This window comes from Hippoglossus hippoglossus, chromosome 16 (assembly GCF_009819705.1).
Source record: "Hippoglossus hippoglossus isolate fHipHip1 chromosome 16, fHipHip1.pri, whole genome shotgun sequence".
NCBI lineage: Eukaryota > Metazoa > Chordata > Actinopteri > Pleuronectiformes > Pleuronectidae > Hippoglossus > Hippoglossus hippoglossus.
Window position 1 is genome coordinate 15404207 of NC_047166.1, and position 20896 is coordinate 15425102.

General features: G+C 42.3%; 2 protein-coding genes across 2 annotated transcripts in view; one reads left to right on the top strand and one right to left on the bottom strand.

Moving 5' to 3' along the window:
- sntb1 (syntrophin, basic 1) overlaps window positions 1-13212 on the bottom strand; it is a 37878-nt gene extending 24666 nt beyond the window's left edge. Inside the window, exon 1 of the mRNA XM_034611594.1 lies at window positions 12338-13212. Within this exon, the coding sequence (XP_034467485.1) occupies window positions 12338-12890 (553 nt within the window). The 5' untranslated portion in view covers window positions 12891-13212. The remainder of the gene's footprint in view (window positions 1-12337) is intronic.
- Window positions 13213-17845: 4633 nt separating this feature from the next.
- LOC117777074 (E3 ubiquitin-protein ligase TRIM39-like) lies at window positions 17846-20589 on the top strand. Its single transcript, XM_034611593.1, has 2 exons — window positions 17846-17894; window positions 18527-20589. The coding sequence occupies exon 2, from the start codon at window positions 18546-18548 to the stop codon at window positions 20352-20354; it is 1809 nt and encodes a 602-aa protein (XP_034467484.1). The 5' UTR covers window positions 17846-17894; window positions 18527-18545; the 3' UTR covers window positions 20355-20589.
- Window positions 20590-20896: the final 307 nt, after the last annotated feature.

The window sequence follows — 20896 nt, forward strand, 5'->3', positions numbered from 1 at the left end:
AATTGGCAAAACATAAAGGAATAAAACATCAGATTGTTTTAGGCAAAGAAACACTTTCACACAGTATTTCACAGGATACAAGTTACTGACCCATATACTTATTTAATAGTTTGATAAAATGCTTAAGGAATAACATAACTTTTTATTCTTTAAATATGTATTTCCAAGTGGTATTGTTGGCACTGTCGTCAGACAGATCATTTTCCATTTGACCCAGTTATCATGATAACAGCTCACTCTAGAAAGGCCACCAACATAACATGTACTTAGTATGGATTATAATATAGACAACTAGACCTACATAGTAAGGTCGACTCGAAACCTTAAATATTTCACACACTTATAGATATCACTAAATATGCCTGAATATAACATTTTTTCATCAAGATCCATGAATTTAGAAAAAACTAAATCGCACTCTCGCAATGTTAAAGACAGTTCAAACATTTCCTGCATCTGCATTCAAATGGAATGGTTTCTTCCCTGACCCACATCCTTGCATCAAGTTTCATGGAAATTTATTCAACTGTTTTTGTATAATCTTGTCTACAAACAAGCAAACAGACGTGGGTGAAGAGAAAACCAATGAATGAGACAATGAATCACAGATGCTTGTTTGTGGCAGCATTAGCAACGCAACAGCTTACTGTCCAAAGTAAGAAACAACCACAAGAATCCCAGTTTGAACTAGAAACCCAGAGCTTACCACTTTTACGAAAGGTTTTATTACTTTCTTTTCCATTAGAAATAATGTTCACTGAATGATGGTCACGTCCAAGAGGTCATGGTTGGATGAGCCCCAGCAACAACCGCAACAACCGCAACAAATTCACCATATCAGTGGGCTTGTGGACTATTTAGAAAATGTATGAAGTTTTTACCGTCCCTGTCAGTCTCTTTACTGGCCCTGTCTATGTTCCTCATTCGCAGTGCACATGAGAGCATGAGTTCACTCCTTTCTGTCACGCTCTGTGTCTTCTTCACCTCCTCCGACATCAGAGCCATTGTTGTTTTGTCGGGTAGAGTTTCCGCAGTTACTCCATCGACTTCCATTCCAACACCACCTGGGGAAAGCTACCGGGGAAAAATAATTCCCCAACGCTCCTGTGGTTTAGGTTGCACAATGGCAGATGCTCTTCCTTTGTGCTGTAAACTGAACCTTATGTATTTACCTCATAATGAGTTAAACCCAACAATTGTTTTTGTCACTTGACGTTTTAAGGAAAAGCCAACTGTACAAAATGAAAACGAGTCTCTTGCTGGAGCTGGCTCTATTTTTACATCATTTAACAGGGGTTAATTAAAATTTGAGTAGAATCTAAGATGAACCTTGTGGCCATTTTTTGATGTAAAGTGTATCGGAGCAGTTACAAGTAAAACTGTGCGTGGCTGTTTTGAAGTTGTTGTACTTTGTTGCTTCAGGTCAGAGGAAGGATGTGTGTGCAACACAGTGGTTCAGATACATGGCAGACATGGAAGCTGTTTAATTATACTGCCCCTGAGGCATTTACAAGGTATCACAGACTTACACAGTGCTGCAGACAGAGAAATAATTCTCTGCTACAGTTTTTCTTATTAATGCCGCTTGAACTCACAAAAGGACTCCGGTCCACTGGTTTGCACGAAAGGGTGAGTTGATTTCCATTTAAGGAAACATAAGTCTTTATGTTATAGTCAAATTAATTTGTTATTCCATCACTGAATATGCAAATGAAGCCATCGGCCTTCTCCTCTGCCAGTTTGAAATGATCACAGCAAATGTTAAAGCGCCAAAGGCCATAACAGACTCGGATGGGCTCTTCACTGCGGCTAATGTCGTAAAATGTAAGTATTCTTTCTGATAATTCAAACCTCGTCTCTGCTGCTACCGGCAAGCAGCAAGAAAAAGAAAGTCACGGCACCGATATTTTTCGAGATGCGGTCACAACTCAAGCTGCCGGGCCCACCTGAGAAACTTTCCAAAGCAGTAAAAACAAAAAGCTCTACTTGTAAAAGTCAAACTCTGAGTCACTGGAGGCTTTAGAACTATTTTTAGATCCCACCTGCTTTTAGGTTTGAGAGGGGGAGAAGAAAAGGGAAGTCAGGACACATGTTTCAATGAAAGACAGAAATTGAGAGGCAGAGATAAAGGGGGCGCTTAGCACACTCTCTCTGTCCTGAGCGTTCTGAATCCCTGGTATGCCCTGGATGTGTAATTGGCATATCCCACTGTACGAGGCGCGTATAATTGGCATATGGCTGGTGGCATTTGTAATCCAGCATGTGAGTTATTCTTGGGAGAAGGCACTATGGGCCCCTGTGAGACGGTGTAACAAGCCTAACCGCCAACCTGTAGAGAAGAGATGACAGACTGACACATAACAAAGAGGAAGAGACGGGGGTGATGTCCTCATTGGACCCACAGAGACGATGTGATCCTATTGCACAGCAGAACAACCCACTAAGTCATGTCAAATTAAAGGAGGGAGAAATGGCTGAAAGATTCTGTTTAGATTTAGGTCAGAAGGAAAAACACATTGTCGACGGAGAAAAGGTCTTCGACACAACACTGGTGACTCCCACGTTTGTGTGTAGTATGTTCTGTCAGGGAGATCTGGTCTTAGACATATTCCCTCTTGCTTCCAATCGCACCAGCACTCAAGTTGGGCGCTGTTAAGTCCGACAACCCTCTCCTGAGTGTTGGACTCTAATGCCAATCACAGCCACAAAGACTACAGCTCACATGCTCCTTCCGAAAAGTGTCACTGCACGCTGCGCCTCCGAAGCTCCAACGTGAACTGTGATTGGTCAGCAGAGCTGCTTCCGTTTCTGATGCCGGAAGAGATTACCAACATTTTCATGCCTCTGCTCCCTGAGATCCCTCCTGATCAATCAGCTCTTTTCAGACATGAAAAGAAGAGGAACATTTCCCAAACTCATGTGTGAGTAGTGGTGTCTGAGGGTAGAGCCGGCAGAAGGCAAGACGTGACTTATAAATTCCTTCCGTGGAAAGCAACGCATTTTTGTTCACAGCACATTGAGACCGGTGTCAGCCCTTATTGCCAAAAGCTGTCAAATCTCTTTGTCTTTCCAAGTCTACATCTTCATTGCCGTCTTTTACATGTATGACAGGCTCTTCTTCATCCTGAGATATTTAAATTCTTCTAGCTTCACGTCCCTCATGCGTTAGAAACGTCATCAAGACACCTACTCACTCGCTGTGAAGTTTCCTGCTGTACTCTGACACAGACGTTTTCCACATACAAATTTCAGGGAAATGTCCGCACTGTAAAACACAGTGACCAAAACAATGTAAATACAGCGACTGCATGGCTCAGCCTCATAATCAGAAAATGAAACAAGATGAATCCTCCACCTTCCCTCCTTATCATAAAGTTAATGAAACCGTGTAAACACAGTCACTGTGGGGATATAATTAAAGCCTGATAAGACCTAATCAGGTACAATACATCCATCTAGTGTTGCAGGGCTGATACCAACAGGAGAAACCAGACGCTGAGCTATAAATCAAAAGCTGCGACTCCCAGGACGCCCATTAACCTCCTGCATTAACAATCAATCTGGCTTTACACTTTACAGAGCCTCACTTATTACCATGAGGAGTGTGGAGTGAACTGAAGAATGAGAACGAGTGAATGGAGAGTGGTACTGGAAAAATATAACAATTAAACAATTCTTATAATTGATTATTCATTCTTAATCAAGCAAAATGCCAAATATTCTCTAGCTTTAGAATAAAAATGTGAGTAAGTTCAAATTTTCTTTGACTTAATTTTAAATTGAAAATATTTGGCTTAAAATTGGTGGTTGCACAAAAATGATTTCTCTTTGTGATAAACTTTTTTAACGCTTTATGGGTTTAACAATTATTTTTTTAAAACATTATTGGCAAGTTTAACAATATTGAAAACAATCATTAGTTACAGTCCTACTTTAGGAAATTGACCTTAAACAAGATGAATTTCAAATGTCTCTGTATTGATGTCACCACCACAGTCCACTCACTGAACTGACTAAATTGAAAACACACACAGCTATAATGAAAATATCATGATTAGTAGGCGATATGTTTTCCATTAACATTTACAGAGGCAGCCTGGAAGGAGGAAACATAAACTCATTGACAAGCGTCACTGTGGCCAGAAATAAAACTGTTATAGCTGTAAGTGTTTCCAGTGGAAGGGAAAATAAACGGGGTGGAGTCCGTGTGATCATTACACTGGAAGTGTGCAAATGTATGTGCATTTCCCCTGGGTCATGTTTTTATTCCATTACAGCAACAGCACGGCCAACTCTGCACAATAACCTCAATAGCACGATAAGAACTTGCAGAGGAGAGAGCTACTGCTGCTGCTCGAGCCTTCGTTTGCATCCAGGCGTCGAGCTGCGGGTTTTACATAAGTTACACAACAACAAAAAAACGTCCAAATGAGCGGCTGCCCTCCTACAACTGTCTGAGTCTATTTTCCATTTTTCCAGCTCATGCATTAGATAAAGTGAGAGCATGGATACAAACACACAACTAAATCTTTTCTTTACTGTGACTCCCACTCTAAACTTCATTTAGAGGTCATTCTTATAGTAGAGCAGCTGTTCAAGTCCCCAATTAAAATACCATTCACTGCCCTTCATGACCTTCAAAAGCTGTTCGCTTATTTAAAATCTGCATGTAACCCTCTATTCACTTCCACTTCCATCCATCCATCCGTCCATCCATCCATCCATCAGATGCACAGTGAACCCAGCAACTTGGGGATTTCAGAATCTTCAACATAACTTCACGTTGAATACACACAAACACACACTTGTTCAGTCATACCCCTGTGTGTTTGTGCAGCACCAACCCCCAATCACACACACACAGGTTTGTGCCGGTATCCTTATAAGGACTTCACATTGACTTCCATTCAATGTGGACAGCCTAACAAAACTTAATCCTTAACCTGAACCATGACCAATTATTGGAGAACCCTAACCTTAACCAAACCACAATTCACATTTTACCCCTAATCTTCACCTAATAGACCCTTACCTAAACCTAATTAGTCTAAACCTTTAAAACTGTAAAAGCATGTTTAAAACAGACCTTTGAAATGTCCTCATTCAGTTCAAACATGCTCAGAATAGTCCTTACAGAGATATATGTACGAGTACACACACACACACATCAGACGTAATACTGTATCAGCCTTGTGTCTTTTTCACTTCATGGTCTTAACAATAATTAATAAGGTCTGAGGTCATTGGACTTTATCCTCTGAATTTGTATTTGTGAAAGATTATGAGGTTTAACATATTCAGAAGTTGGAAAGAGACCAGACGAGGGTAAAGAGGCAGAACAGTAGAAAAAAGGCTGCTCTGATTGCAGAATGAATACTTCCGCTCTTGCACTGGTACCTGGGTACTTTACAAATCCAGCCTCAGGGCTTCTTTTTGTTGGGTTTGGACCAATGTCTCAGAGAGTTCAAATATCATCTTAACTGAACAGTGAACAGGAAGTAAGATGGTGCTGATCTTTGAACTTCATGTCAAACAGTTACCAACTGGCACACATCTAAGAAGAGGCAGAGAAATGAGCTGACAGGGAATTAGTTTGACAGGTCTCCTATATAAAGTACTGAAGATAATAATAAATAGATGTAGCTGAAAATGGAGCCATGATTATGTGAATGTGGGAATTATGTGTGGTTAAATAGGTGCTATTAAAAACACATTTCAGGGGATTATTTGCCAAATACTATGTTTGCATTTACTGTATATTGACATGTGACATTTCCATTACACTAAGCAATAACCCAAATATTACAGACCAAAGAACCTCATTAATATGTTAATCTAGGGAAATCAGGGAGACATTGTTTTAAAAAAAATGCCAAAGAATATTAAACGGTAAATCTGTCGCCATGAGAACGCAAAGCTTGACAGAAGCATTTAAATGGGGTGGGGATTAACACACGGTCAATTCACCAGGCGTCATCAAAAATTGTCCTTTTTTCTTCCCCAGTCATAGCAAAACTTTATCAAAGCAACTTTTCCGAATGTCAGAAGGAGGTTTCCACAAAGAGACTTTTTGCAAAGACAAAATGCGAAAAGATTAAAAAGCACGGTACCCATCTTCATGATCATCAGACATTAAACCTCAGGGCTGCGTGTTACATGTGCTATCAACGGCATCAGAAACCACAGAACGTGGGAGCAGATGGCAGGTTTTTTTTCCACAGAAAGCGTCCACAGAAATCGGTGAAGCGACATAACAGCCGTCATATTTTGGGTCATCTGTGGTCACCCTGTTTAATATTTCCTCAGTTTCCTAATTGGACTGTGTAACTGAAGCGTTCAGAACAGTTCAGTCTCATGATTCCCATCACAAGAAACAAATGGAACAAAACAAACACGATGATTACACCTGGAGGGGAATGGAGGTTTTTTTGTCTTCCTCAAACAAAGCTGACAGGAAAAACAGATGAGCCTCGGCTTTTGTTTTTCGGCTGTATAAACATCCACAGAGGAGGCGAACGAATGATTCATTCTATTATCTCCACCACAACAATCGCTGCTGCAACTCCACGCATTGTTATAATCATCGCCATCATCCACTCTGAGTCAGACTCTGCAGACAGTGGCGGAGGAGATGATGAGCTCCTCTAATGACATAAACAGTCAGCTGGTAGACACATACAGTGGATGATCTGTCTCTCGTACACTGGTCCACATTTTCACTGTAGCAGCAGTCTAGACTGATACAGAGTACACCTGAATATACCTATAAATATACTCAAGTCGACACATGCTCATAGACACTCACTCACTCACTCACACACTCACACACACACACACACACACACACACACACACACACACACACACACACACACACACACACACACACACACACACACACACACACACACACACACACACACACACACACACACACACACACACACACACACACACACACACACACACACACACACACGTCAGGTGATGAGAGGTATGGCTTGTTAAGGGTTCAACAGGAGAGCTGAGTCATTTCCTGTCTGCTGTAGTTTGGCAGATGTTCTTCTTTTTTTTTCCATTATTGATTTCTTCTTCTCTGTGGCTGCCCTGAAACACATCTGGTGTCAAATCTCCCCTTGTACTCCAAATTCCAACCTGCACTATCTACGTCAAAGATTTCACATTTATCAATTCTAGATAAAAGCTTTTCCATCATTTCAATATGGGTCCTGAGATTGATATGAATTCACAAAGATGAGCAGCCCCGACTAGGCATGGCAGGTCTTTCAAGTTTTGGATTTCTCCATATTTATGTGTTCGTGCTTTGGGCTGTAGTGTGATCAATACTCTGCATCTAAAGAGTTTGGACTGTATTTCTTATCAACCTTCCAGAAACCGAAAAAAACGTGGAGAGTAGAAGCTTGTTTGTCTCTAAGCTGCAAATGTTCACAAATCCAACTAGCTTACAACCTACAGTAGTATTAGCCTTTTCCCTTACTACTCATTAGACCAAGGACATACCTACAATATGTTATTTTGTGGGGTTCAGTCTTTAAGCGTGATAGACATTACTGCTCCCCAAAAGTGAAGCCAATGTGTCTCAATCGCCATCTGCTGGCTAGCTGCAGTATAGGTCATAAATCTCGCCTCCTCCATGTTAGTGGATGGAAAAAAGTCATAGTATAGATCAGATACGTTTTTCTCAAAGATGGTTTCTGGCGTTTACAGTAATTTTTTTATCACACTGAGGTATGTTCAAGTGCTAATAATTTTTTTATTATTTAAAGTTATAGGAATAGGTTGAAACGTTATGATTGACCGCTGAGACTTGCTCACGATTGGTCGAGCATGTGCATCGTTAGACATGGCTGCTGCAGCTCCAGCTCCATAGCTACGGCACAGACTCTGGCTCCTAATAGTGGGAGGAAGTGGAGATGTGTCATACCTCTGTGGAGGCAGAATATTGGGTTTTCCAAGAAAATTTGACACATGATAGTGTTTTGTTGAAATGAAAGACAAGCCAGTGTTCCTAGTTTGTAAGGATGTGGTTGAATTACAACTGTAAACATGAGTTTGACAAGCAGAATTTACCAGACCACATTCTGACAGAGACAATGTTACTGTATGTAAGCAAGTTTTGTGGCGAAGCGAGCTCATTACGAAGATGCTGAAACCTCATTCAGGAAAATTTGTAAAGGAGGCTTGTTCCTACTGTAAAGCTGGTGAAGCTGGTAACAGTCAAATTCTTTCAGAGTGTCAGTTTGTCACAAAGAGCTGTGAGGGAGCAGATTACTAATATGGTACACAATACTGAAAAAACACCGAAGGACAAGATGTTTCCTGTTTTTTTCCCTCTGTCCTGTAATGAAACAACAGACATAACAAACACAGCCCAACTAGACATTTCTGCGCGTATAGGACTGCTGCCGAATTTGATATGAGGAAGGCTGTGGCAGGGGGAGACTGGAAAGGGATGACACTGCATTTCCCTACTCTGCAAGAACAAAATACTTTCTATGACATGTGGATATACTGGTGAGTTTACAGGAATCTGGTGAGAGGTTTCAACTAATAAGGAGTAAACAAAAGGGACTGAATATATGTGTTAAATTTAATGTAAAACCAGCTGATGTCCCTGAAAAACTAGAAAACAAAATAACTGAGCTGCAAAGCAACAACAAGCTCCCTCTGCTCCAGTTCTATTAACTGTAATTATGTCCCGAGGATTTCCCCATCCTGTGGAGACATGCACTGAAGTTTGCATGACGACCTGCTGAGATGTTCTTTTTTAAAACAGACTTTTGCAAAGACTCGGTTCTACTCGAGGCAAGAAGCATCATCATCACTACCATCTTACATCAGACCCATTGCCGAAGAGAAGCAGTTCCAGTGATGTTATGCATTAACTCTTGATGGGTTAGGGACGTGCCTGAAGCTTGGTGTATAATCGTCATAATGACAACAATCACAGTTTCATGTTCAGAAAACACAACATAGCCAGCTTTTATGCTAACATTTCATGCTACCTATCAATAAAAAGAGAAAATACACAGGTAATAATATTGACAAAACCAAATGAACACACACCAGGTTAGCCAGTTGCCTCTGCTTTCACATTAACGTGATTTAATTCACTAACACCACTGTTTGTTTGGAGATGATACGATTGGCTGGTGCCTCTATTGTCGCATAAAAAGTTCAGCTCTTCTCAACTTCTGCCGTATGCATCGCGAGCAACGCAAAGGGACCACAATACACTTCTGCAACACATGACACTTTTCAAAGTGGATGAACAGCGTTTCAGTTGACGCATCCAATGCCGACGTGTGAGTCCAGCGATTAGTTTCCAGCAGCAAAAGTACAGACGGACATAATAGTCAAATTAAGATGGCTGAATTCTTCTAATCAATGTAGTAAATACTGTTATTTTGCTGATGTCCTCAGTTACACGTGGCATTTATTGCCCTTCTCCCCTCACATGTGGCTCCCCCTGAGGTCCTTAACCCTCACTCTTGTTGAGGGTTAAGGACAGAGGATGTCGCACCTTGCAGTATTCTGACCCTGTGAGATGATAAAGTAATTAGTAACACCAAGTTGTCTTTGCTCACCTAACAATCTTTAGAGTGAATTTACAAAAGTGAAGTTACAAGAGTGAAGTTACAGTGCGCTGTACCGGTTCAATTGGCTATTTTCAGTACAAGTACAATCTTGTAACCAAGTGTTTGTTGTTCATCATTAGTTCGTAATTGAAGGCATTTGTCATACGTTACAAATCTTTCACTGGACCACCATGCTGGCACTGGCTGTGGTTGCCATGCAGGAGCTTTGTGTCACAGCTGCAGAGGCTTGATCGAACCTCAAAAGGGAATTTACATGTGGCTTGTCAGACGGCACAAAGAGCCACTGAACACAACCACAGAGTGTGCACCTCTGACATGAGAGCTCGAACCCCAGAGCTTTGTTTGGAGAACATTTCTTCTTTACCAGAGTGTCAATTTGTTGCCCTCTTACAGCCTGCATCAAGTGGGAGTGAGTGGTCCACATATATCTTAGCTGACTCCGTCCACCATCCTCCTAATGAGACACACTTACACCAAACACACGAAAGATACAGTGCACACGTCCTCTCCCAAGAGACGTGTACTATCTCCTAACAGTTGAGATGTTTCCTCCTGATCTCACTCCTCATGTAACACAGTCTGCTTCTCTCACTTCTTAGACGGTGACGCACATTCAGAAATAAATGCTTTTTTAGGCTTTACATCTCACTGCTCGCGTCTTTTTACTTGAACGTTTACGTGCTTGGTCACATGTTAAGTACCTTTCACACTGAGCAGAGAAAATGCACCTTAATGTAATTTTATCTTCTGCCTCTTTCTTTCACTGCTTTCCCAAATGCAGATAGTTGAGGGTGAAATACTGTGTAACCCCGACAGTCACCTGCACTGTCACCTGTATATCAGCCTTTTAGCCTCCCTTGTTAGCTCTCCCTCTAGTTCCGTCTCTTTCTGCTGCATCTCTCCCCTTCTCACCATTAAGATCAGTAAATTCACATTTCAGCTCCAACCCCCTCCCTTTTCTTTCTCTCTCTCCTCAATAGGGCCCGGTCCCTTCCTTCTCTCCTTCTGTCTTATCTTGGTAAGTTTACAGCTGGGACCTGCTTTCCTCTCTGCAGTGTAGCCTCTGTACCCCCCCAGGAACGCTCATCACCATGTATTTATGTGTGTGTGTGTGTGTGTGTGTGTGTGTGTGTGTGTGTGTGTGTGTGTGTGTGTGTGTGTGTGTGTGTAAGAGAGAGAGAGACTTTGTTCTTTGTACAATCTTGGGTGCAAAAGTCCTCTCAGAAACAGGAAAAAATCAGAAGTGGACACAATTTCCAGTATGTGAAAGTGTGTGTGTGTGTGAGACATTATGACGTTGTGAGGTCCTCAAAATTAAATTGGCTTTTTCAGGGTTAACACTTGGTTTTAGGGTTAGGTTAGAATTAGGTTTAGGTTAGGGTTAGGGTTAGGGTAAGGGTAAGGGTGAGGGTAAGGCATTTAGTTGTGATGGTTCAGGTTAGGGTGAGGGGCTAGGGAATGCATTACGTCAATGAGTGTCCTCACAACTATAGAGAGACGGGCATGTGTGTGTGTGTGTGTGTGTGGGTGTGTTTGTGTGTGTGGGTGTGTTTGTGTGTGTGGGTGTGTGTGTGTTTGTGGGTGTGTTTGTGGGTGTGGGTGTGGGTGTGTTTGTGCCTGTCAATGTGTGTGCGTGGTTGCATGTGTGCAAATGATGCTCAGACATCACAGTGGAATCTGCCCTCTGCCATCAGCCTAATTGTCACCCTCACTTTTGGCAAAAAACATCTTCAAAACACCAACTTTGCCGCACTGCTCCTTGGGTGTGAGTTGAGAGCTCTTTCTTGGAGAGGTGCACCAGGAGGTAAAGGGAGACAACATTAGTTTGATCTCGCTTGTTTCTCCCATGGCACCTCTGGCTGAATAATAACTGTTTTCCTTAGAAATCCAAACTGTTCTTTTGAACCAAAAGCTCCAGTCAGCCTCCTTTTTCCCCCCACTAGGGCACAAAGCGAGTGCGTCCCCACGGCAAAGTCACATTACATATACACACTTTAAATACAGCCTCCTCCCTTCTTCTGCTGGAAATGAAATACTTTTGCTGAGATGCCAGAAAAAAAGTGTCAATTCTTCTTTCACTTTGGTTCCCTGAGAGATAGCGAGGCTGTATGGCAACCACCAACTTTGTAGCTTAATAAGAAAAAAATGTTCAAGAAATGAGATATGAATAGAAAAGAAACTGATGGAAGAAAAATAATGCCACCTCTCCTTTTGACTAGAGGGCCGATGGGAGGAGGTGGGATGTATCGGTCGCATGTAGCCTGCGCTTTCTAGCTTTTCCAGGATTACCAACCCTGGCTTTAACATCCAAACATCTGATGATCTGAACTTAACAAGATCTACAAGTGTCACGTTGACATTAAACGGTGTTAAAAAGAACCTTGGATATAAAGTCAATATTTGGCCACTTCTGTCAGACAACCACAACCCTGACATATCCACATAGAGGTGATGACGCCATTGACAGGTGACGCAAGGAATACAATTGTGGATTTCTATAGGCTTGCTGCAAAAAAATAGAAAATATTACCACTCAACAGAATATATAACATATAGGTAAAGACTTTCTGAGTGACATAATGAACCTTTAACTCCTATCTGCCCAGGTATGCTCCCTGAAATAAGACCTGTTTGGCTCTAGGTGAATGAGAAAAGTTTAGGATTCACACTCCGCTTCTGTCCTCCTCTCACACCCAGTCTCTCCAGCAATATCCTACCTTCCAGAGTCACGTCTTTCCCGGCCCGCTTCAGCGCCTGCACCGCCTCGTCGTGGGTCGCGTCCCGCAGGTTCATGCCGTTCACGGACAGGATGGCGTCCCCGACGTACAGAGCCTGGGTCTGGTCCGCTGCGAGCCCCTTGAAGATCTTACTGATGAGGATGGGCATTTTGTTCTCCTTGCCGCCCTTGATGCTGATCCCCAGCCCGCCGATCTCCTGCTTGCACACCTTGACGCACCGCTTTCGGTTGGCGATCGCCTCGGGCACTCGCTCCGGGAGGTCCGTGAACGCGGTGCGCACGGTCTGGGGGCCGTTGTTGGAGTTGGTGTTGTTGTTGTCCAGGTAGGATCCGTTCGTGACGCCGTTGGAGTTGACATTGTCGCTCACGCCGTCGCCCTCCTCGCAGCTCAGCGTGAGCGCTTCCTCGTTCAAGTTGGCCAAAACTTTGTGCCACTGCTCCCGCACCAACACCTCCACGAATCCACTTTTTGGCACTCCGGAGGAACCCGCGACTACCACCGCCATCTTTGGAGCATTTCTCTCAAATACCATGCGACATGAGTTCCCGGCTCACACACACATACACTCACACTCACACACACACACGCGCACACTTCCACCACGCCGTCTCCGTGGCGCACAGGCTGGACTTTGCCCCTCAGAAGTTTTTCTGCGGGACTTGTCAGGAGGCGTCCCGACCAACCAGCCCCGAGCCCTGTGGGCGCACGCTGCCCTCCGCTCCGCCCGCCTGCAGATCCTATCTGCTGGGTGGAGTTTGCTCCCACCGTCGTCAGCACAGATCCCATCTCCAGATAACTGCGTCTCCCAACATGTAATTTCCACACAACATGCGTGACGTGACGGGTGATGCAGAGGTAAACACCACAGAGAACACAAAAACCAACGTCTTTACTCGAACCCAGAACTTTATCAGTTTCACCTGCACCGTGTTGGATAACATCTATGATTCATACAGTTGTGATGAAACATCCTGCTCTGGGAAGGAAGCGTGTTCAGAGAATAAAAGCGTCATGATTGTCAAGTGGTGCACTGCTGTTGGTTGTTTAACCACGTTTGAGCTGCAGAGGAGACAGAAGACTGGACGGTCCCATTAATAAAACACCATTTTAAGGAAATAGACAAAGTAAAATTGCAGGTAAACTGACTTCCCAGGTTTCTAATGTCCACTGGGGCGCACTCGCGTTGTTGAAGTGCGCTCGGCTACGCGCGTAAAGGAATGCGCCTGTGCCGGTTTGGATGTTTCAAAAAGTTGGTGAGAGCTCTGACATGGAAAGACCCCCCCCCCCCGAGGCTTTACTCTCCATCTCCATTAACAGTAATAATCAAAATATTATTCCAAAGCCCCCCCACACACACACATGCCCTGCCAATCCCACCGGCTCCAGTTCAGCTGTAGTTGTTATAATGAGTGGAGCTGCAGGGGGCCCTGGTGCGCACGTGGACCTGTACCTCACAGAGGATGAGCTCTCTCTCTCTGTCTGTCTGTCTCTCTGTCTGTCTGTCTCTCTCTCTCTCTCTCTCTCTCTCTCTCTCTCTCTCTCTCTCTCTCTCTCTCTCTGTGTGTGTGTGTCACCAGGATGTGATGATGTCCAGGGGAAGACGTATCTTATCAAGCATCTGTTGTAATTTAAAGGGATAGTTCACCCAAAAATGAAAGTTCACTCATTATCTACTCACCACCACTATGCTGGTGGAGGGAGTGGGTGGAAGTTTTTGAGTCCACAAAATACTTTTAGAGTTTCAGGGGTAAACAGCGTTGCAGCCAAATCCAATACAATTGAAGTAAATTGAAAACCCACTTCTTCAAACGTAAAAGAAACAAATCAAATGTAAAAAAACAGCAGCAGTAGTTTTTTATGTATTGTATTTCTTCACTAGTTTTTTTTACGTTTGAAGAAGTGGTCCCCAGTTACTTCTATTGTATCTGATTTGGCTGCAACACTGTTTACCCCTGAAACTCCAAATGAGTTTTGTGGACTCAAACACTTCCCCCACCCCTCCATCGGCATAGTGGTGAGTAGATAATGAGTGAATTTTCATTTTGGGTGAACTATCCCTTTAACACCACTCAGCTGTCTGTAGTTACATTTTCTCTGAAGAGATTTTCACTTCAGAGCTTCACATCGAGGCAAAGATGCTGCACGAAGATCTGTTAGAAAGGTCGCTCCGCCATCTAGTGGTGATTTGGTAAACTAACGTTTAAAAAAAAAAGTCCACTGAACTATCGAGACACAAATATTTGTTTTAAATGATTTTGGCTACAAGTAGAAGAAAACTATAACAAGAAAATGGTTACAGCCAGGATTGCCCATGGTACTAGACTTTATTGAAATTAAATACAAAAAAAACGATGTATTCATCATGTGAATAAAAAGTGAATAAAAAGCTTTTGAATTATATAGGTTTTCCTAATGCACTTCTCCCTATATATTTATTTATCTGTTCTTTTTCTATTTAATTTGACTATATTTTAGGTACTGTTTTGTTATTTTACGTTTTCTATTTCGATTGTAAATATCTGTAAAACTGTAAAAACAGAGAGTAATATTGGGATGAAAGATGTAAGAAATGATCTTAAATATGAAAAAGATATAAAGGCATTATCTCGTACCTCATACATATATGATTTTATATATATATGGCCGTGTGTAATTATATATTTGTACAATACAGGAATGTTGCACGATGTATGAGCCAGTCTTTCTCACATTCCCGCCTTCATTCGGATCATTGCTACTGAGCTGCACCAAAGAGGGTATTTATTTATGTTGAGAGAGAAACAGAAATAGTAAGATTATTTTGGTTTAATGAGGTGTGGGAGCCACACTTGATTTGTACTTTCATATGGAAATAGGCTATCAGATCTAATGCACATTCTTTGTTGTGGTAATGACCTTCAGAACAAACATGTAAACAAACAGAGCATGCAATCTTATTAAAGGTGCATATTATTTAAAGCACTTTGATTCAAAATGTGTTTCAATGAGACGGGGAGCAGTAACTGGTAGTTACACACAAACACACAATCATGCATGGGCTTTGTGTTGGTGGTGTGTAAACAGGCTTTCTGGGGTAATTAAGAGAGCGAGGTACCCTGCTCAAGAGCACGTCGGTGCTGGGGCAAGGGGGGATTCACGCTTCCTCGCTACATATTTTTTATATAGAATATGAGAATTAATAAATCGAATGACCCAGTTTCTCTCTGCGTAAAGAAATACAGACTGCAGAACTTTATCAATCTGTATGATGTTCTCCTAGAACAACACAACAGAACATAGATCAAATCATATCAGAAACCACAGTTAGGGGTTTACACTTAAATAGACCTTTGTGAAACAAGTGAGGAACCTCCCCACGTTGCATGTTTTTGAAACTCTGAGACGTTTCTGTCTCCTTTCATTAATTTATGTAATTTTTTTAATATTATCAAACATAATATCATCTCAGTTATGCTGTGATGGCACATTAGGACTCAAAGATAAGCCGATAGGTAGAGGTGAGATTTTCTGTCGATGGTTTCGAGCAGCAGTTAATATTGGCAAAAAATGCAAATAGTCTGAAAACACCAGCAAATGTCATATGAGGGTAAAGGGAACAAGAATCTGTAAAGATGGCTGCAGGATGAACAATAGATGTGGCAGATATCTTTACAGTTGAACCGTTTCAGGGATTGGGATCAGTTCTGCAGATACATGATGGTGGAAACTGCGGGACGTAGAGGAGATATCTGGATCTGAAACAGCAGAGAAAGAATCAGCTACTATATGAATTAATCACTTTTAATAATGTGAATTATTGCAATGTAAAATGATATCTATGCTATCTTAGCTATGGAGTGTGAGCAACAGGATGATGTCTGCAGTTCACTGTAATTGCTGCTGGCGACAATAATAGTACATATAAACATATAAAACCTTTATACTACTGATCGAAAAACAGTCACAGTTAACATAACTAATGTACTGGTGAGATGGTACCTTAATATTAATGTAAATTCCACCATTTAACCTGATCTGAATACATTGGTGATTCCTCAAAGTCTAGTATTATCAGTTTTTTGCTGATTTAAAATTCAAGAACCCTTATTACGCTTATAAAGTTGTAGACAGAAGAAAGAATATACATGATTCATTTCATTTGAGTGAACACTGAACCATTACTCCTTTTGAAGTCAACTCTACGAAAAAGGAGAAATAGTAATCATCGAGTACTACGTAGTACATGCTGTACTTTGCATTCCTGCCTCTGTCCACTCTTCAGTGAACCTCGGCCTCCCGCCTCCTGCTTCTTGTCATTCCTCCTATCTTTTCTCCACCAGATGTCTCCGGTCCTTATTTTTATTCATAAACGTTCCATTCTCTCCAGCTCATCGTCACATTTTCTCCTGTGTATTAACCAGTGTTCTTGTCTCCTTTTTATTCACACACCGCCCAGTTCTTGTTAGTCTGGTTTTGGCTCATGGGTACACTGTGACACACAAAAGCGAAATCAACAAAACAAACAAGAGAAAGTAATTATCGAGAATTCTTAATTAGCTGCTGCATTGTCAACTCAGTTCAATTATTGTCATTAAAGGGCCCATATTGTGTAAAATAAATTTTCTGGGCTTCTACTATCGGTAATGACTTGAAGGGGTCAGTAGGGACCCTCAAAGTATGAAAACAGTCACTCCACGGACTTTTTCACTCAGTCCATTCTAAGAAATATGTTATTGAAACGTCTCCTTTTGTACTTCCTCTCCCGTATGAGTCATTCGGGATCGCACTCGTCACTCAGCCCCACCCAACCGGTACCAGTCCAGCCTCCTATTGTAACCGATTGTAAATATGTGGCAGGTCTTCTATAGATGTATCCAAACATAACAATGTGACTTTCAGCTGTGTTTACAGCCAGGGATCGTAAATGCGTCAGAATGAGACCGTTGATAGGCCTGGTCGCGTGACCCAATCAGAGGAGGGGCTCAAGAGGCCACGGCGAAAACAGCCCATTCTGTCTGCATCTCCAGAGAGAGGCAGAAGAGAGGACATGGAAATACACATTGCAGCAGTTTTTTCGACTTTAAAACACTGATATATCATCTTAGGGGTACCAATACCTCAAATTAAATCCCAGAAAGGTGTAAAATAAGTCGAATGTCTGGGCTTGCAGACACTTGGATGATGCCACAGGAGCAGTATGGAGGCATTTTATGTTTTTTCTGTTGTTTTATTATGTCTGAAGAAGTGGTCACAATTGACTTCAATTGTTTTGGATGCAGCTGCAACACTGTTTACCAGCTGCAACGCTGTTTACCCCTGAAACTCCGGGACTCAAACACTTCACCCACCCCTCCATCGGCATAGTGGTGAGTAGATAATGATCGACTTTTCATCTATCAGTGAACTATCCCTTTAAGCAGAAGGAAGGAGTCTGCGTCAGTGGAGGAGGAGCAGTACTGCATCATTTACAGAGAAATGAAACCTCTAGTAACCTCCAACAACACTGTAGTTTGTGTTAAAACACAAACAACAGAGCTGCACTTCCACATTCAAGCAGGTACAGTTCAACTCATGATAATGTTCCGATGTTTAAGAATATTTACAACTACATGTGACATGTTGTGAAGTTTTTAAATCCAGAGAGGAATGACTGGTAGCTGTTAATCAACTTATTGACAGGGTTTGTGTTTTTATGGAACTTCCGGTTGCTGCGAGAGTCACACCAGTCATTTTATGATCTGTTTGCCATCAGGAAGTATCGGATGTGAAACCAGTTTTTATATTGTTGATGTTCGTGCTGTTTAAGAGGGCTAATCCCAGCAGTAAAAAAAGACATTTATATTTGCTCAGTAAGACTTAGATATTGCATCATATCACATATGAAAGATATTTTATATTAATAGATATTACATACAGTAAAAGTGTTCATGTACTTTGTCATGTTCATCCCGATACAGAGATGGCTTGTTGTTGTTAATCATATTGATTTAGGTGAATGATTTGAAGACTAGTTTTTTTCATGAAACCCCAGTATGACAAGAGTGACCTAATGATCTATTGCCAACAGAATTTTTTTTATCTAACATTAATTAATCTGCAGTGTTTATAGTTCCAGTCGTCTTTGTGAATAATTCTATTTTTGTGTAAAATGGCCCAAACAAAAAGCAATAAATTATCGATGTTTCCTAGACTTTCCTCTCCTCTAAATATGGCCTCAGCCAGTGGGTTCCTGTCTGAAGATCAGTTCATGTGCTCCATCTGTCTGGATTTCTTCACCGAGCCGGTTTCTATCCCATGTGGGCACAACTTCTGCAAGGCCTGTATCAGCACCCACTGGAAAGGCAAAGAGCAGTGTCAGTGTCCGCTGTGCAACGAGAAGTTCAGCAAAGGACTCAAGCTCTGCGTCAACACAGGTTTCAGGGAGGTGGTGGAGAACTTCAGGAAACAAAGTGTCTCAGCTAATAACGATGTCCTCGTCAAAGCGGGACAGGTGCCGTGTGACCGCTGCACTGGCAAGAAGTTCAGAGCCTCGAAAACCTGTTTGGTTTGTCTGGCCTCTTATTGCGAGACACACCTTGAGCCTCACCGGAGGATTGCTACATTACAGAAGCACAGACTGGCCGATCCTTTGCAGAACCTGGAGAGCAATGTGTGCAAGGAGCATAACAGGATGATGGAGCTCTTCTGCAGGGATGACTTGACCCGTGTTTGTGTCCAGTGTACAGAACATAAAGCTCATGATAAGGTCCCTTTAGAGGAGGAGTACGAAGAGACGAAGGTTCAGCTGGAGCAGAAGAAGGAGGAAGTGCAGGAGATGATACAAGAGCGACAAAGGAAGGTCCAGGAGCTAATGGATGACGTGGACATGAGGAGGAAACAAAAAGATGAAGCAAAGGTGAATAGTTCTCAGGTCTTCTCTACTTTTGTAGTGTCTTTTAACAGAGGCCTGCATGGGCTGTTGAGGGAGCTTGAGGAGAAGCAAAGTGCAGCAGAAAGACAGGCTGAAGTGCTGGTCAAAGAACTGGAGAGAGAAATCATCAAGCTCCAGAAAAGAATCACTAAGCTGGAGAGCATCTCACACACTGAAGACCACCTGCAGCTCATCAAGCGCTTCCTGTCCTGCTCCTCCTCCCTCCCATGCAAGAACTGGTCTGACATCAGTATCAGTGGCCAGCACCGTGTGGAGGATGTCAAGAGAGCGCTGACAGAGCTGGAGGAGACGCTCGCTAAAGAGACGGAGCGAGCGAGTCGAGAATTCAAGGTGAGTTGTGATAAAATCATCGGTGAAGAAACTGAAAAATGGGTCGACACATACACGGACCTAGAGATGCTGCCCGAAGGCACAAAGTTGGACGCAATCCGGCAGCGGTTTGAGGTGGACATGACATTTGATCCGTGCACCGCAAGTGATCTGCTCCTGTTTTCAGAGGATTTAAAACAAGTACACACTCCTCATGTTTTGTGGATTTCAAATATCCCGAAAAAGTTCAACAGATATGCCTACGTGTTGGGAAATAAGGGCTTTTCTGAAGGCAGATTCTACTATGAGGTGCAGGTCACAATGAAGACCGGATGGGATTTAGGAGTAGTTAGAGAGTCGGTGCGTGGGAAGAAGGCATTCACACCAAACCCGAGGACGGGAGCCTGGATCATTAGATTGAAGAACATCAACAAATTCTCGGCTCTGAATAATGTCTCCATCAACCTCCGATTGATAAACAAACCAGAGAGGGTCGGGGTGTTTGTGGATCATGAGCAGAGGCGGGTTTCCTTCTATGATGTGGACACTGCAACTCTGATCTACTCTTTTACTGATTGCACATTCAATGAGAAAATCTACCCATTCTTCAGCCCCGGTCTCCCTGAGGAGGGTATAAATAGTGGCCCCCTGGTCCTCTCACCAACCCCCCTCAAAATCTCGACCACCACAAAAGAAGAAACGCAGGAAACATACAAATTTTATGCCATGATTCTTTTTCTTGTTGTTGTGTTATTTCATTTCATCGGGTCGCTGTGAATCATTAAGTAGAGTGGGTTGTCCACTAAACAGGTTGATGGTTTGAGATGATTGGGAATACTTTCTTTCTCTTTACATGCTGTTTTGTTTTTTTGTACATAGTGTTGCATGTTTATTTTTACCCATACCTTACCGTGTATTTCTTTTAATCACACTAATCATGTACATTTAACAAAATCTTTCAAATCAAATAAAACAGTTTTTCCCAATGGTGGATGTACTTGTAGAGACAGGGAGGTATTTCGTCTCCTTCCAGTCACAACCTCATCTGACACTTCATCATGACAATATCTTGTAAACAGACAATATCTAACATGTTATTCTGACTTATTATGCCTGCTTTCTCATGTGGTGTTGAATTAGCTGCGTTTGATTCAAAATTTACATAAAGTTTTCCTTTGATAACGAAACCTGACGGTTGTTGTCATTTCTGAAATGAATCAATGTCTCTAACATGTAGAGTACACCCAGAGCTCTGAAGGCATCCACCTGCTCCACCTGCTCCACCTGCTCCTTTAAATCCAGGCATTTATAGGGTTGGA